Genomic DNA, 19273 nt, shown 5'->3' on the forward strand with positions numbered 1-19273 from the left:
AACATACTGCCCAAATCTGAAGTATCAAATTGAATCACAAACTAGAACTAGCTCTATTTAGCTATAGTTGCGTGAAAAATTCGGGTGAGCGACGTACATTCTGTACCCTAGCGGCCAATAATTAAACTACTTTCAGCCGTCTGCTCCGGTCTCGTTAGGGAGTTTTTCCCAAATGTACGCGATGATGACGTGCCCCATTAACAGGACGTAACATCTATTTTAAAATGCGTTTCGAAAGTGAATGCATGAGGACAACCCATTTGTGTCGTATATCACTGGAAACGCCCGATTCCCGTGAATAAGGTCAATCACAATGTATTACATTACCAAAACAAAAATGTGTCGGAAGGAACTATATGGATGGTCCCATCGCACCCCCCCTCCAGCAGTATGACACAGAAGGGCTAGTTGACTGTCCACCGGGGGGGGGGGGGGGGGTTGGGGGGAGCTTCCCCCCAACGCACTGGTAAAAACCTATGTCGACGGAGGGGGGTTTGGGGGGTGTCCCCCCATTGTAACAGCTGTAGTTGTTAGAGCTTGCACTTAACATATGCTCGTAGGGGGGTTCGGGGGAGCTCCCCCGACCTAAAGGGGGGCTCACTAAGTTCTTGACTTTACATATTAAAAGCCATCATTTGTTGACTATAACGTATTGTGTGGGCGTCACGTTCGTGGAGACGTCGTAATATGCGAATCAGGGCCCGGTTGCTCAATCAGCGTTAACACCAAAGTTTGTGTTAACGCCCGCTTTAAAATATAGCTTATGTAACGTTGAATAATGTTGATTATGTCAATTTGTGTATGGAAAACAGCAGTTTTGAGTTAGATACCATTTCAACTAAAACAAGCTCTTACATTAGTGAGATTTAAGCTAGCGTTAGGGCTAACGTTGGTGGTAGTGTTATCGTTAATTGTGCAGCCGGGCCCTGAAAAAAAAAATTTTGTTTATGGAAAACATTTCCTCCAAAAAATATCATATGCGACCTTTAAAATGAGGGCCAGTAAAGCCACTAGATGGCCAAATTTGTTTCCGAGAGGTTTCGTTCTTTAAGCCTATACCTGTATGGCCTGTAGGTCCCGCTCCGAAAGTTTTCGCTGGACTTTATTTGGAAATGTTCTCGGAACGGGATAGCAAAACGTACCTCTTACGACGGCGTTCTCGTTTTGTGCAGTCGGGGACGCGGTGGGGTTGCGGCAGAGGCAGACCTGGGTCATCCCCGCCGGAGATGATTTTGTGACTTTCCGGTAAAAAAAGAAACTATGTAGGGGAAAAATAGGGATAAAAAGGCCTGTGTATAGACCACGGGTCGGGAGCAAGATCTTTAATGAGCCCAAGTTTGCAAATTGTGAAAAAAACTCAGTCGATTGTCCCCTGCGGCCGATCCATCCGAAAACACTCTTATTTGGCTTCGATTGAGTTTTTGATGCTGGCCAGTCATGCAGTATCGGAGATGACCTAGCTTGAATACCTTGGGGCATGCTTTGACATTCCCAGCAAAGAACGCACTCTTCGGAGGCTACAATTGGCCATTATTTTTGGCATCTAGCAGCTTATTGACCTTCATTTTGAGGTCGCATGCAAATTTCGAAGAAAAATAATGTTTCAGGTTATAGGCCCTTTGAACCCTTTGAGCCGCGCGGGTTGTGGTCCTCCTAATCTCTACGTGAAGGTATTTTGCAGTGACATTTTACTGCATGGCTTTCAGTCTACACAAATCCGTCTCAGTAGTTTTGTGGCGTCTTTGTCTTCGCGAATTACGCGAAAATATTTTTTTTTGTCTTCAAGAAGGTTGTGACCAGGAAATTGCATTTTTGGCACTTTTCTCGGCTCTCCGTGGTTAAAATGACGTGGCAAATGTTGTCATTCTGGGCTGGCTTTTCTTAGACAACCGACGACCCCCCCCCCCCCCCCCGGGCGACGACCCTAACCCTTTTTTTATTTTTGAAGGAACTTAAGACAATTTTTAGGCCTAGGCCTGATTATTGGACGTATAGGCCTATACGGTAACACGTTCAGGAAAAGGAAGAGTGGCTTTTTCATCGGCAATATAGCTTGGATATCCACGTTAATCCCTTAATCTACCGACCAAACCCCCGTTAGTGCCTTCAGTCAACAACACGTATGGCCATTATATGGCCATTACATTTCTATCCCCGACATTTATCCCTACTATAAAAATAATTTTCTAGGGTGTCCAATGGTGTTCTAGGGTGTTCTAAGGTTTTTGTTCCAAAATACCCTTTGCTGAGAGGTGCTCTATACTAAGTGGTATCTCTTAATGTGTTCAAGGGATCTCTCGGGTTTTCTAGGGTGCTCTAGGGCACAGGGACATGTGTCGTGAGTTAAGGGGCCGGGGGGGGATTTTTATCCCTAGGGTTGTTTTATGTTTTTTGGCCCCCGAACCCCGAATGAGCTCATATTTACCTCACGAAACATACCCCCTGTGTTCTAGGGAATACCACTTGGAACAAAAACCTTAGAACACCCTATGAGAACACCCTGGGACACCCTAGCTAGAAAATTATTTTTAGTAGGCCCCTACGGGAATTGAGGCATTGGTAATAATGGCTTTATGATTTCACCGGCGAATTTTCTCCCTAACCAACCATGGAGGTATTACCGCCATGAACCAACGGAGTACTGGGTAAATTGACCCATTTTCCTGCAAATCGGTCCCCTTGGCAAGGGGCCTTTCTCAGGGGGGGGGGGGGGGGGGGGGAGCATCGAGGTTGGCCAGTCAGTCGAAGAAGATTTTGAGACAGGTCTGAGACCGTTCCTGACCTATAGGGCTACGTCATCATCGAACCACGCCAGCTCCGCGCCTAGATGCAGTGTATAAAAATTCCAATCCAATGCATGCCATGTCAATGACTAGCATGGCAAGTAGGAAGGTAAGTTTCTTGCCCCTTTCCTTCAGTAATTTATATACCCTGTACTTATATATGTGCCACAACCACGCCCAGCGCGCTGTAGCTATAAAATTAGGTCACAGAGACTACTCGCTGATGCCGGCCTGCGAAATTTTTTTCTGCAGGATACTTCTGCCACAGTGTACATCTGACAGCCAATCACAATTGGCGCGATCTTTGACGTCACACTGTTTATTTATGCATGATAATGCAAATACAATGGACGATACCGAGTCGCATGCCGAGTGCCACTTCAACTGTGAATGTGACAATAGTTCATTGTCTGACCCCAATTATGCTCAACTCAAGGTTTGTGTCGTAGTGTTTAGGAATGAATTGCACAGATTCATTGTAAAATTGATGATATTATGCGTACAAAAGAGGCATCAGCTGATCTGATCGCTACATTGCAGTGCATGCATTGATTTGTGAAATTTTAAGGGGTAGTGACACTGACAGTGTTGCCAATGTTGATAATTATTAAAGGGACAGTGTATCCGATGTCTCGCGATTTGTGAAATTTTAAGGGGCAGTGACACTGACAGTGTTGCCAATGTTGATAATTATTAAAGGGACAGTGTATCCGATGTCTGCTGTTTGTTGAAGGTATCAGGCCTATTTTGGTAGTTTGAACATTGTTGAAGGGCCATTGTATAAAACACATTTTGACAAGCAAACAAAATAAATTGAATGGTGGCGCCACCTATGCATATACAGCAGAACTAGTTACACGGTTGACAGATAAACATTGTTGCCAATGTTGATAATTATTAAAGGGACAGTGTATCCGATGTCTGCTGTTTGTTGAAGGTATCAGGCCTATTTTGGTAGTTTGAACATTGTTGAAGGGCCATTGTATAAAACACATTTTGACAAGCAAACAAAATAAATTGAATGGTGGCGCCACCTATGCATATACAGCAGAACTAGTTACACGGTTGACAGATAAACATTCAACCTCGGCTATTTTGCCGAGCACAGTGCGCCTTTAACAGACAAGTCCAATAAATACAGTCCACTCGACATTGACGACAATGAAAATACATGTTAAGATACTGCAAATAAATATATTTTAGCTAATATACTCCTCTAACCATTTGCTAACTTGTTCTTTCCAAGATTATCAGAACACGTGGCATTGTTGACATTATTGCGCCATGTGGAAAGATGATGTCAACAAAGACACGTGCTTGCCTTGAATTCTGATTGGCTGTCAGATGTACACTATGGCAGAAGTATCCTGCAGAAAAAAATTTCGCTGCCGGCCTACGTGGTTTGATAGGGATACACTACCGACGGCCCTATGCATGTATGCTACACACACGTTGGTTACAGAATACACAAGGCTTGTCATGCTGCTCATGAGATCTGACATGGTCAAGTGCGGTGCTGGCGAGCATTATTCATTTTTGTCAGTGATGGATTTACTTCAGCGTACGATTGTTTTCCTGGACTTTGTTGCATACAATGTCTTCAGGCCTTTGGTGAACTTAACTCGGATTGCCATTTTCTTCTAGGCCTATTCTGGATTTCATTGTGTTCGTTTTTAACTCTGGAGTCCCATGCGGACTTCCTCACAGCCAATGACACTGGCAGCAGTCTATTTTTTTTATGGAAGGAATATTATCATGGTCCCAATATTATTAGCCATCGGCGCTGGGTGATGAATGAAACCTCATCATCATCATTATCATTTCCTATGGAAACATGGGCATGGAATGGATTATGGAACTTGGCCCAACCAGGTAAGCATAATGCTGGGGTCTGGGGAAATCATTATGAAAAAATAGGCCTGGCCTAGATCGAGCCCATGATCATGAATTGGCCCCGTGTTTACATAAATGAGACGTGTCATGGTTTTTCGAACTTCCATAACTTTCAAAGTGTGGCACCTACAAAACAAAGAAATACACCAAAACAGAGCAGAAAAAGCCCGTAGATTTTGTAATCTGCAAGTTAGTAGGCCTATAGGCCTGACTTCTCAAGTGGGTGCAAAAACCACTTTAAGTCCAGACTTTCCGGAATTCAAGGTTCAAAGTTTGCATTTTTTAAGTTTCGATCGTTCTGGAGGCTTCCATTTTGGAAAATTTCAATCGAAAAAAGGTTCATTCGATAGCCCACTGTCTGACAATTGAAATTCTGCTGCGAACAACCCTTAAAAAGCTGAGTTACTCATGAGACTTTGAAGAAAAAACTGTCCATATCAAGTGCCGTTTTAGAGCCAACTGTGAACCACGTGTGCGCAACGTGACATCGCTTCACAACAGTGCAGTCTGCAGGACCATGGAAACAGTGAAAACTTGGAAAGAGTGTGGAAAATCATGGAAACAGTCAATAGAATCATATTATATTTAGCAAGAAAACACCCCACAATAGCCTGATACACAGTACGCATGTCATTACACATCATTATGAGTGAGTGAGTGAGGTCAGAGTTAGACCTACAGTTCATTCGGAAATGATTTTGCGCTGGGTTTTTGGGGATTTTGATTATATAGAATTTAAAGAGCTGGAGTTCTTCAAATCGCTTCGAATTTCAAAAATTCTCTCTGCATTATAATAGCAGCGATATTTTATTCAAAAAGAATTTTAAAAATATCTATCTATTTTTTAAAAAATCGATATTCTGAGTAGACTGTACATTTGTTTAGGGTGCTTGTACATTTCGCCATCGTGATGTCGAAATGATGTCATCTCGAGTCATGGACGAAAATTGTAGTTTTTCCCTATTTCTCAGTGGCAAGTGAGCTATGAAGATATTTTTTTCTGCATAGAATACCACCCAAATTACCTAAACTGCTGGGAGATTGTTTTGGATTGTTGAAACAAAAATAATTGAATATGAGACATTTGCAAAATTTGATTTAGCTGACTGTATAACTTATTGTAACAGCCCAAAAATCATCTTCCAACTGGGATTTGAACCCAGAACTTCCCATACCGAAGTCTAATGCTCGACTGCTCGGCAGGCTTGAATGAGCATTGACACTGTTATCAGTAGGCCTATAATTAATTGTGAGCAAAATATATTTTTTCAAGAATTTCTTGATCTGGCCACACAAAATAACAATATTTTAAAACATTTTCTTTTGATATAGACGAGGGGCCCACGTGCGGGAAATGGCACTGAAGCATGGGAAGAGAAGCCCTGTACTGATCTGGAAATGAAATTTTTCAATCCCAGAAAAGGTAAGCACAAGATTTGTTACTAGAACTATTGTAAAACTATTGTGCCACGTTTCCTTCTTCCCGCCAGTTTGTTGCATGTTGGACAGTTTGTCGGCAAACATTTGAAATGGGTGGACTGGGCGACTGACTAGGGCCAGTTGGTTTTATTCAATCATGTCTGGCAACCCAACGCTTCCATTTTTAACCTTCACTTTTGAAAACATGACATTCCTGTGAAGTTACAATGCTCTGTTAATTAGGCAAATTTGGCAGTGTCCTCACGGACCTCATTTGTCACGTCCGATATCTTGATGAAGGCAACTGGCTAGGAGAGAATTGGTACAAGAATGGCCTGATTCTCCTCACAGATTATGGCCTTCTGCAAAAAAAATGCCAATTATAATCAAATTTGACACATAATTCACCCGGCTCCACCGACAATTGCTAGGTTCATAGATGAAAATGTAAGTTAACGATCCCCAAATCATGCAAATCGCTGCATCAGAAGTTTGCAAAAAATATTTTTTTTGCATTTCATGGTAAACTAAGGTGAATGATTCCACGTCAACCGTGGCTTGATCAATAATTTCAACTTCGTTTCCATTGATTGTACGCCTATCCTTTCTCTAGTGCATAAAAGCTTGCCATGCTGTTGCGTCGAGGATGAAGAGGATTCATAGCGTAGCATGGCCTTATAAGGAATGTCACGTGCCTTTGGTGGGAGCGTGGTTCTGATTCTCGATTGGCGTAAGTCTACATGACAATAGTACCGTTGACATCGACTATTGAATCTATTGTAGTTTGTACATCGTATTGTACTGCATGTAGGATTGTGATCAAGTTTAAGGGGCAAAGAGCAAAAGCACACCACATTCCAATACAATTGGATCATTAAAACGTTTTCCTCATTTTTTTGGAAGTGGCAATCTCATCTATAGATGTAGGTTGAAAAAGACCTCCCCCCTCTTCCTACCAAGAAGTGTCCAAGGTGGCAACATTCTCCTTAGAACCATTTAGTAATATAGGGCGGTGAGGGTAAGGGTAACTGACTCCATGGACTCCGAGAATTGCAGTGAGTCCTGTGTCCCTCTCATACATGTCATACCTTGAAAAAATGAGATTTCATTGGAATCTTGATTTTATGAGGTTTCTCATTGTAAAACCACTTTTTCAGGGTTCTGCAAACCTCAAATAAATCAAGTTTTTAACAACCTTCAAAAAAGGTTATCAATTTCATGAACCTCATTTACTGCCATCCAAAGGAAAATTCGGATTCATTCATTTGATCAGTGAAAACTGATTTCTTTCTTATGAGTAACCCTTGAAAAAATGAGTTTCTAGCAAACCTCACTTTTTTTTAGTTTGACTGGACTGCCTTAGTAAATATCAACACAGGGATAATAATTACTCTCTAATTCAGAATCCTAGCATGAACCCTGTGCCCCCACGCCCCATTTCAATGAAATTCATATCAGATGTTAGTATGGGAAGGGTGCCCTGCAGAAAAAAGCAAAATTTCAGGTCTTTCTGCAGTGTGCCGCTAAAGGGCCAGGTCATGTCAGAAGGAACAAAAAGTGTGTCTTTTTGTATTGAGTTTGTATCAGCTGAAGTTAGCCAAAATAGGTGGGGAATGTACTTTCAATTGGCTTAGGCCTAATCCTTCTTGATGGCTTAAAAATTATACGTATTGACCCCCCCCCCCCCCCCCCGTTTTAAAAACCTGGTACTCAACTCTAGTTCATCTTGGCAATGGAAAGCCCAAGCCCAAGTCCACCTACAGTTACGTTTTTTATGTTTCAGGTAGAGGTGTTATTGCTACAGACAGTATTCAACCTGGGCAATTTCTGCTAAGATACAGTGGGGATCTTATCTCTGCTGATGAAGGAGACCGGAGGTGTGAAGAATATAAGGAGCTGCAACTGGGAAATTACTTATATTACTTTTCACACAGTGGCAAGGAATACTGGTAAGGTTGTGCTTTGCATCTGGATTCATGATGCAGGTTTTTCAATTACATGAAACAGGACGTTATGTTGTAGGCCCAAATTGGGCACCCAAAATGAGAAAAAAAATGCTTAAGTTTCTCTTTGTCTTAAAAGTCACCAATTTAACTATTTAGAGTCAAAGTCTTTATTGCTTGGGACTAATAGGAGAAAAAAGCCTATAGTTGTAACTGAGTTCAACCATGTCACAAACTACATTCACGGGCAAAAAAGCCCAAATTTATTGGGGACCATTTAAAATAGAGGGTGTAGCCCAAATGCCGTAATTGAAAGGCCTGTGATGTCATGTCATGATGTTTTACTGTACTGGTACTCGGATGTAAGGTCAGGGAAGGCTGAGTATCATCTGGTAAGCCATAGGCCTACATTTTCGAGCATGTGGGATTGAGCCACTAGGCCGTGCTAGTTTAAATAGCAGAAAAAAATGCTATGGCTGCCAAGCTGGCATGGTGGCTCAATCCCACATGCTGCATATTTGCCAATTCGCCATGTTTTATAGAAACCCGGTTTGATTAACCAAGCCCAGAATATTTGTAAAATTAGTGCCTCCATCCATTCTTCACTAGTTTAATACCGGTTAGGTTGGTCATGTTGATTTATCAAATGAGCAATGAATTAGATGAATCACCTGCTGATAGCATTGAGATGTCTTTTAGTTTGCATAATCTAAAACTTAGCATGTTTTTAGTCAAATGACATGAAAAAGTATGTAAAAAATCCAGGCCACCTCCCTTGACCTTACAGTTACTGTGTACTTGCAGGAAATTCTGTCTCAGGTCAAGTATAATTACGATTTTCAGCCTTTTTACAAAAAAATGGATGTAGCCCAGTGAATGCTTGGAGGTTGGGAGTTGTGGGGCATTATGTATGCCCCATATTTTTGGAATGACTCGCAAGGAAGGTTTCATTGTGGTGGTCTTCACGGTTTCTTCATGTCCACTTAGATATATGGCTCGAGCGCGTAGATGTTGGTTTTCTTGTTATTTCAAACTTGGATTGGCTTAGGCCATCTGTCTTGTCATCCTTTTTCATCATGAGTATGATTCTTGCGTCGTCTTTTTTCAGCATCGATGCCACTTCAGAAATATGCCTAGCAAGGCTGGTGAATGATGGCACGGGGAGAGAGAAGAATGCAAAAATGAAGAAAATAATCACTAATGGCAATCCTCATCTCTGTCTTTATGCTACCAAAGAAATCAAGAAAGGGGATGAAGTTTTATATGATTATGGAGAAAAAGAGTTGGAGTGGAGAAAGGTTTGTTCGGTTATTTAATTTTTAGTCTGGGTTGATTGTGGTATACTATGCGACAATAAACCCTGATTATTCTGGTTTGTCATTCATCCGTATACCAATGCAATGAATGCAATATTTAGATTGGGTTTCAAAACCAGTTCCATTCATAAATGTTAGTCTAGCCACCAATTTTATCTGAAACATATGTTATATAAGCCAGTATTTTTTTCTGCTTTTAATTGAATGCATCCAGTCAGTTGTTAATAAATTGCTGTGTTGATAGTGTTAAAGATGGTAGGGACTGACATAGGGAATCCCCCTTACTGAGTCATCAAACAGCTGAAAGGGGGAAATGCAGCCAGTGAGAAATGTAGCCATGGTATTACAGCTACACCAAATCTGAAAATCCATTTTTCTGCATGGGGCCACAGGGGTAGTGAAAATTATCATCAGAACTGAATAGTTTTTTTTGCCAGAAAAAATGATTTTAAGGCATTTTGTTCTGCCAATAATCACTCCCCAGGCCAGTGCCTTGTTCTAGCATGATTATTACAGGTGCATCCCCATAGATAACATATTTTATAGGAGGTCCTAGTTGAAGCACCAGTTGAATGGACTCATTCTAATTTCAGGAGCCAGAGCAAATCAGAGTGGATGATTTCTGTAAGTAGTGAATTAAATTACCAAACTATCTCCCATGAGAGAGCATGACAAAAATGCTTGATGCTATTCCTTTCAGAGGTTGCCAACAACTCTTTACTACCAAACCTTGCCACAAAAAACAGAGGCCAAAGCCAGGCTGGTGGTTGCCTTACGTAGCTTTTTATGAAATCTGATGGCTGATAGATCCTTTGGATAACCATCATCAATCTAGGCTTAGGGGGGTGAAACTGGAACTAAATTGACATTGTAGACAGTGATGTATGCAGCACTAGTTCCATTTCCCATCATTTTTCAATGTTAAGTTGACAATGAGCATCCCATCTTTACCTGCCATATTGTGCCCTGTGCATACATGAAAGGAAATTTGAGGGTGTCCAGTTACATTACGAAAATCTAAAAACTTTGTTCTCCTTTATTTGCCATTTGGCAAAAACACTGGTCTGTTACAAGGGCATAATCCCCGCATAATTGAGACATAAGTTATTGGTGCAAACTGGGTCAGATAAGAATGGTTTGTTGTATGGCACATTAATCCTATTGTTTTATCTAATAACACTATAACAGCTAGGGCATTTATTAGCTTGAAGTAGGTCAATCTGATATTGAATTTTGGTACCAATTTGGCTGAGGGCTCATTTTCGTAATGCGCATTCAGTTTCACCACTAGTGATGCTCATCAAATGTACTGAATGAATTGCTGACCATAGTTTATGCCATGCGATGGACACATCTGGTACGGTACATGTGGCATTTTTCATTTTCAGGGTATCTGTTTCTGGTTCAGCTCAATCACGACCTATGTGTTGGCCAACAACAGGCAGCTGAAGGGGTTGAACAGGTGAGTGACCACACATACTCCCTCTAAGCACTGGAGTGTCAGTATTAGATCTTGCAATCACATGGCGTCCGTCGTCGTCGTCCGTTAGCTTGGCACGCTTCGTAACCACTGGAGGGATTGACTTGAAACTTCATACATATGTTCCCCTTGGTCAAATCTCCCCACATATCATATTTTCGGTCCGGTCCAATTCTCTGGTTGGCCACAAGGGTGTGCAATGTAAAAACAGAAAAAGTGCAATAACTCTCAAACGAATGGTTGTAACCTGATCAAATTTTTATGGTATGTGTATCTAGAGAGGACACATGACATATCAAACATGTTTTTGATTGACCTACTTTTCAAGGTCACAGAGGTCAAAAGTTCAAGACATCACTGTCCGAGGTCAGAGTTCAAGTGTTCTAATCTTGTGTGTGCATGTATCTATATTGACTCTAACATGTCATTAAATTTGAGGCTGATCAGACATCCAATATGGCTACCAGACGGCCATCATGAAAATTTGACTTCATCCAGTAACTCACTAATTAAGTCAGAATGTTCTTGGCTTGTGTGAGCATGTATCTAAGTACCTCCTACCATGTCGCCTAATTTTGGCCTGATTGGATACAAAAAATGGCTGCAAGGTGGCCATCTTGAAAATTGGACTTGGTCCTATTACTCACTTATTATACATGCCAGAATGTTCTGGGCTTGTGTGAGCATGTATCAAAGTACCCTCTACCGTGTGACCAAACTTTGACCAGATTGGATATCCAATATGGCCACCAGGAGGCCATCTTGTATATTTGACTTGGTCCTCTAGAAAATTCCACCATGTCCCCAACTCGGGCATTCCAACTGTGTCAATTTTCTCGAGGTAAGCACATGGTCCATTTCATAAGCTCAGCTGGCAGAGCTGGTAAAATGGTTCAAATGACATCGGATGTCCTTGGCATCCATCCACTCGTCAACATGGGGTGGATGTTTTGTCATCTGGAGAGCTGTGAACCTCAAATTTAGTGGAGAGTAGCCCTTAATTAGGAGCTCTGATGGGAAACCAGAAATCAGTCCTGATCAGACCAGTTTTCACTAGTAGGGGGCACTTTAGTCGTAATATTTCTAAAATTTGCTAAAAAACAGAGGGACGTCAGATTCATTTTTCTACTAGTGAATCATGGATATCCCTGCTCCAATGGAACTTTTGATGTATGGAGTATTTTGATTAACCCTTTTGGGACTGAATTACCTCAGAAATGAGGGATTTTTGCATAGGATTTGTCACATTTTAGAAAGTCGGCAGGTGCTATGCAGGTTGCAGCCCAATACTGTGGGGTTTTTGAAATACCCCTTAATTCCCAGCTGATAGTCTACTTATCACAGCAAGGAAAAAAATCACATACCGGTACATGTAACAGCATAGTTTCAAAATGACTGTCAGCCCCTCAGTATATTGACAGGCGCTGTTTAAAGTTCTCAAACTTCTTGAACTCATCAGCCCCAACGAGAGGTATGTGTCCCAAAACTAATCTCCATCCCATATCTAACTATTTGTTTTGTTATCGTACTCCTTTTTGTAATTACAGGCAGTACTTTTTACAAGAAGGACATTGACTCTGATACTTGATGATATAGAGGCAACACCTCAATTTTTACTTGGCCTTAAAGAATTAGACCCTAAACTTTTGCAAACATTGGACAAGGTGAGTCATGACATTACAGTCGCAAGTATTCTGTTCTCCGAGTCTTGTTTCTTTTCCCTGGTCATAGTCTAGCATCAATGGTGCAAGGTTCGAAATTACTTTTTCCAACCATGCAGCAATTTTGCATTTTAAAATCTAAATCAATGACGCCATATCAAAATTTTGTTTAGCAATTCTAATAGAACTTTGATTACTGTATTTGTCAATCAACTATTGCCTTTGGGTAGGAATTCCTGAAATTTATTTTGGACCATATAGATGTGAATTTGCCTTTGAGTTCATTCACCACTCAACTAATCTTGTTTGTGAGTAGAGGAAGGCTGCTTTTGAAAATGAGCTTGCATGATAATCCTTTCTTTTACAGTGTGCGTCCAGTTGTGATGAGGAAATAAGGATGAAAGCCAAAGGCCTTCTTACCAAATTCAAACTTGGGGATAGACCTGGCAATGTTAAGAAAGGTAAGATTGTGAATTGTTATCAAATGAAGGCTCTTGAGTTAGTCATATAATAATAAAACTGCCCGAATGGGTGATCCGAGTCACTAGATCGCACGAGGTCATGTTCTCCGGCAATGACTTTTTGTTGCCGGAGAACATGATCTCGTGCGAGCTGGTGACCACAGGAAAATTGAAGGATGAAAATGGGCGCCTATTGATCACTCTGATGGATATCCTGCTGCAAGATTTCCACCTTTCTTTCGAAGGTAATAATGAGAAGATATTTCTTAAAAGATTTGCTTGAAGAACGTTCAAAACCAGTCAGAGAGGTAGTCTCAGTATGCACTAACAGTAACTAATGGTTTGATGTGTTGTCCACTGCCTCTATCAAAGATATTGAGAATAGAGCTGAGTGCCTAATACAGCATTATTAGCACTTTAGACAAATTGGGCAAATTTGGTGCTATGTAGGAGGAAACCGGAGTCCTCAGAGTAAACCTACACTGTCAAAGAGAATCGCCCTTTCTATCACATGAGGCCTGATGTCGGACTGTGATTCGAACCAGCCAACTCAGTGGTAACAGGCGTGGATCTTGCCACTGCGCCACTTCCTCTGGTCTGGATGTTTTGTAATTATGAGCACCACCTATCTCAGAGGAAGGTTTGCCCCCATTGTCATTTACAGCGGCTTTCAAGTAAACTTTGGTATTTGTTTTAACCGTAACAGTCTGATCCTTGTCCTCTTGTCGGATATAGTCTTCCGTGGTGTTCATCAAATTTGCCAAGCAAATTTCCAATTCTAGTTTTTGAATTGACTGCTTTCAGGAAAGTCGCAACTCCTGTCTGACGGAAGTAAAAGTGCTATGACCGAGTCTGATCAGCCAGGGAAAGAAAATGTCCAGCCAATTAATCAGGAGGATGTGACTGAAACCTCGGATATACACCGAACCAAAGGTAATTTAAAAAAAAACTTGCACAGAATTTGATGAAAGGTAACTTGTGTAGTGTTGTCAGCACGTAGCGCCATTTGGCTGTTGCAGTCCCTCAAAAGTCACAAAACAGATCCACTGCATGGATTATGATCACTGATTAAAGAAAACCACTGAAACCCATTGCAAACAGCACAAAGTGAAAATAAAATCCATGTTCAAGTTGATAAACTTGAGAAAAGCAGGCTTTGAATTTGGAACAATAGACATTAATTCTGGGACTGTATTCACGAAGCCCTCTTAACTATACGCAATGCGTAAACTATTGTCCACTTGCAGGTTTCCTTTTGTTCATTCCCGGCCTAACAATAGCTTACGTACTGCGTAAAGTTAAGAACTCAAGGCTTTGTGAATATGGCCCCTGATTTCTAACTGAACAATGCACACTAATGCAAAAAATTATAGAAAAAAATCAGAAAACAATGAAGAAAATGTGATAATAGCATATATAGTATCACCCCAATTACGGGGTACTTTTAAGAATGAAACCTTTCTTGTGGGTCATTTAAAAAATATGGGGCATATATAATGCCCCACTATTACATGCACCTGACCTAATTACCCTTCAAATCCACCAGTGTTTTGTCTAAATACCTTCATGGAATTAAGATAATTGGATACTTCTTGAATGCCTTTAGTCATACTCGCAGGTATTTTGGACCTTTGTTCAGTTTAAAGGGGGTATTTGCCCCATGAGTCACCTGTAGGCTAGATTACAGGTTCCCCTCATTACTTGATACTTTCAGACCTTTCCTCAATTTTTGTTTTCATTCCAGCATTCAGAGGTCGACAATCTCTTAAAACCTTCGGTGTCCGAATTTCTTTTGAGTTTTCCCAATGTGACTGGAATTCACCTATTTTTGTCAAATTTTGATGGCTTGCAAAAAAATAGAAAGGACAAAGATTTTTTTCTGGAAACTAATCAGGCAATAAAGGTCATGAATTGTCACAAAAGTAAAATGCAGGCAAACGTTTCCCAGATAACAATATGCCCCTTATTTCTATATGCCCTACATGAAAGGTTTGATTGGTGAAACTGAAAATATCGCGTACATGATTATCATGCTACACGTACTTCCGAGTATGAGTGTGCAGACCTCTCATTTAAAGGAAAATAGTCAGCTGACTCTCTAAGGAAGTTGCCTTTTCAGGGGCATACCACGCTCTGCATTGCTTATGTCATAGGGTCGGATGAGGCTCAGTTACAATTACATTATTATACCCACGCCTTAATAAAGTAAGATGTATCTTGTAATGAGCCGTGCCATGTGCAGAATTGTGGGGCATTATATTCATATGCCCAATATATTTGAATGCCCAACAAGGAGGGTTTCATTGGTAAATATACCCCATACTTGGGTGATGTGTTATAGGTATCATGAGTGCGCATATTGTGTCAGTGTCATAGTCTTTCATTTAAAAGAAAATGGACCGACTGATTTTTTAGCTCAGCTGGCGAAGTCAGCAGAGCTGGTACTAGTAAAATGGCTCAAATGGCTTATGTGTGTGGCGTCAACATGGGGTGGAGAGGTAGCCCCTGGGGGTCTCTAATAGGAAACCGAAATTCCGCTGAATTGAGTGCCCTAATTTGCCACCAGGTGGTGCTCAAATTCACGGCCCTAATTCAAACTCTTTTGGCCATATCTTGCAAATGCTGCTATCTAGAACCATAATGACTTTCGATTATTGATCTGCCCATGTCCCTGCATCATATGATACGTGATTTTTTTTCTTGACGCAGTTTCCTTTTTCAAATTTTTTGAATTCCCGCTTTTTTGCATTTCCTTTGCTTGACTTGGGGTATAGTCGGACAGGTGGCTGCCAAATGTGTGTCCCAGTTTCTCAATAACAACTAGGGTATATGTTCATCTAGTGGTTATGTATCAGTGCCTTGTCAAGGTTTCGTTGTTTCAACTTGGAGTAAAGCCAATAGGGGGCAGAATGCAAAAACACAAAACGTGATAAGTCTGTTGCAGCTTCCCAAAATTCAGTGGAATGTGGATCTCTTAACGAGACATAACATGTAAAGTGTGTATTTTGTCCTTGACAAAATTTTCAAAGTCACCGAGGTCAAAGTGTGTTCAAAATAACAATATATAATTTTTTTTATAACCAAGTTCACTTAACTGGTGTTGACTCAACATCCCTCATCCAATATGGCTACTATACTAGCCTTAGGCCATCTTAAATGGCTTCTGCTCATTTCCAACAAATATATGTTACGGTTATTTCCTGTAGTGTAGATGCACACATGGAGCAAGGCAGGCTGGGGTATCTCCATAATTGCTCACAATCATTGACAATGTCTAGATTGAAGGTATAACAAAAAGTACGGTATATTGTCTTGTTTATATGATTGCAGTGACATTATCAGAACAGAGTGATACTTCTCATAGGAGTAATGGAAATGGGGATCGTGCAGTAGGAAAGCAGCCTCATATTACATGTTATCATGATGAAGAAGTCACAGAGGAACTTCAAGGCAATTCATCTGAGGACAATGCCAAAGAAACCGTCATCTTGGTAACACAGGAGGATAGTGATCCACATTGTGTCGGAGTGGGTGGCGCGAACTATGAGAGGTATTCACAAACTTACCAATCAGTGGGAAGAGTTCCACTACACAGCACCATTGAACATATTTTTGATGATTCAAATAATGTTGAAAATGATGGTGATAAGACTGAGGCATTGGTACCACTCACTAGGCCTACTATCTGTGTAGACATTGAAATTAATATGCAAGATGTAACTGATAATAATTTTCCTGTATCACCAGTTTCATTCAGCACACCAAAAGCAATGAAACAGAAATGCCCCCATCAAAGTGCAAACAGTTCTCATGAAAATGTTCCTGTTCAAAACTATTATTTGAGCCAGAAACATAGATGTTTACATGCAGTGTTTGTGAGTACAGCTTAAGTGGTTGTGGGGCATTATGTATGCCCCATAGTTTTGAAATGACCCGCAAGAAAGGTTTGATTCTTAGAAGTACCCTGTAATTGGGATGGGCTATTTTGATTAGGAATGTACACAAAGTATACAATTTCTTTATTTTTGGAAATATTTTAATCACACATGTTGGCAGATGTAAGAGGGAATGAGTTTCAAAGAGCACGTCATATCAATATTACCTTGATCATTTTGTAGTCCTATATTTTAATCAAATCTGTTTTATGTTTTACTCTTTAAATAAAAGAATACTTAATTCAATTCTGATTCTCTATTTTGATTTCTTATAACATGTCCTTTTGATGTGTTGATTTGTAGTTTCCTTTGAGGATTATCAAAGAGAGAATTTTAAGCCAGGCCAAGCATGGTGAAGGAACTCTCAATATTACCATATTCCTATAAACAGCAGGACATCGTTTTAGCTCAGTCCTCACCAACCCCTGCTGAATGTACACGTATGTTTGAAAGGCTGTTATTGTCCGTACAGCCTATAGGAAAAGCAGGTGTTTGTTGGTCCAGGAGAGAGATGACGTTTCTGTCTCGGTCTACTGTTTCAGTGAGATAAAAGGCATCTTGGTGATGTTGCCCAAGTAATATGAACAAGGAACTACAATAAGATAACAATGGACAGAGCCTGGAGACAGTAAAGTGAATGGACAAATGTTGATATTTTTAGTATAATATCATTAATTTGCGAGAGTAAAGAACCTTAATAAACAAATCAATGGGACTAAGAGTAACTTCTACCATTGTGAGGGTCTTCTACAAAAGGTTTCGTTAAAGTTGAAAACTTTTGGACATGACAGAATAAAATGGATTTCATCCTCTACCAAATTACACTGGAAAGGGCACAGCCTAACCATCATCTTCGAAAAGATAATTCCAGGGTGGTCTATCAAAAACTACCTAATTTGTTTTCCCGCTAAAAAAAGTTCCTAACAATATTGCTCCATTATGCTCTGCTGATATTGAGTAGATGCCCAGCACCGGATATAAATCGTTGTGGCCTATACTCAGCGATAAAATCAGTGGTGACGCAAAGACAGTATGCAAGAGATTTTGGAAGGGGACAATGTGCCGACCAGACGGACTATGGAGCGCCTGCAAGGGCGGATCCAGTCTTCCGTGACCAGACAGCCTAATTAACGGCATACCTTCATGACCATAATCTTTGTAAGAGACTAGTAAGCCTCTTTCAGACCCCCCCCCCCCCCCCCCGAGTCATTTTGGAAACTCGGGCCGAAACTCATCCTACCAATTAAGTCTTCTCGACCACGTGTTCTTCTGCGGTCGGGTCGCGCCTAATTATATTAAAATTTTTGTACATCATGGATTACTTTCCACAACACTGGAACAGGGTCAGGTCACTGTCAGAAAAAGTTTTGAAGTTCGTCACTATTTTTCCAAGGAAAAAAGCAAGCCCGTAGGAGCAGGGGGCAGCTGCCCCCCCCCCCATATTTGGCTTGTCAGTGTTGTGAAAATGAGAGTGCTGAAATGTCGGTAAAATGCATCTGCGGTCTTTAAATTTCAATTTTTTCCGGGGACAGTGATCAGACCCCCCCCCCCCCGCTGGCGGTTCACCTATACATCCCCACCCTGAGCCGGACCTTTAAACAGTGAATGTTTTATTGAAGAACCCACCTCAGCCCCCTCCCATCCCAAGTCGTTCCTACGGCCCTGAAACATCCTAAAATCAACTGAATCTTGCTATTTTTGATGTTCTCAAATACCGGAAAACCCATCTCGACCGCCCCCTGCTGAAATTCCTGGATCCACCCCTGCGCCTGATACCTAAGTTTAAGGAGACTGGGACTGTTGGAGACAATAATATTGGTCGATCATTTCAGAGGTTACTAAGGAACATTCCGGCAGACATGATTGCAAGAGTCTGTTCGTGTCGCTGCCCTGGATATAGCACATTAATATCAATCATTGAAATTTGACTACCTAAAAAGTTTCTAATTTCTGCAAAATGGTGATCCTTATGAAAGCATTTGGTGAAAGAAAATTGGAAATATCTTAATTGTATCAAAATTGAGATGGAAAGTAAAATAGGTCGTTTTTTGATGGACATAATTATGGGGTATATAGGGACACAACCTTAAAAGAATAATTAATAGTGTGACCCCAGGTGGCAGCAGTATACAGTAAAATTCTCTCAAACAGATTGTCAAAACAAGCCCAATTACGGTGGTGGAAAATTGCAGGGCATATAGTAGTGGGAAATTGGTGGGCATATATATTGTATATATGTTGTTGGACATATAAATGAGTGGGGTATATATAATATATATAATATATACAACCTTTGTATACAGGTTTGATTTTCATGCGGGATTCTAGGTCTCATTTCAATACCCCATAATTGGCACTGTACGCCTATATTTATATATATAA

General features: G+C 40.7%; 1 protein-coding gene across 1 annotated transcript; it reads left to right on the top strand.

The window, feature by feature from the left end:
* Window positions 1-6058: 6058 nt before the first annotated feature.
* LOC135485316 (uncharacterized) lies at window positions 6059-17004 on the top strand. Its single transcript, XM_064767187.1, has 9 exons — window positions 6059-6099; window positions 7879-8044; window positions 9147-9336; window positions 9948-9978; window positions 10743-10816; window positions 12382-12498; window positions 12863-12956; window positions 13761-13889; window positions 16287-17004. Exons 1-9 carry the CDS (start codon window positions 6075-6077, stop codon window positions 16844-16846), a joined length of 1386 nt encoding a protein of 461 aa, XP_064623257.1. The 5' UTR covers window positions 6059-6074; the 3' UTR covers window positions 16847-17004.
* The last annotated feature ends 2269 nt before the right edge of the window (window positions 17005-19273 follow it).

Source organism: Lineus longissimus, chromosome 3 (assembly GCF_910592395.1).
Source record: "Lineus longissimus chromosome 3, tnLinLong1.2, whole genome shotgun sequence".
Lineage (NCBI taxonomy): Eukaryota > Metazoa > Nemertea > Pilidiophora > Heteronemertea > Lineidae > Lineus > Lineus longissimus.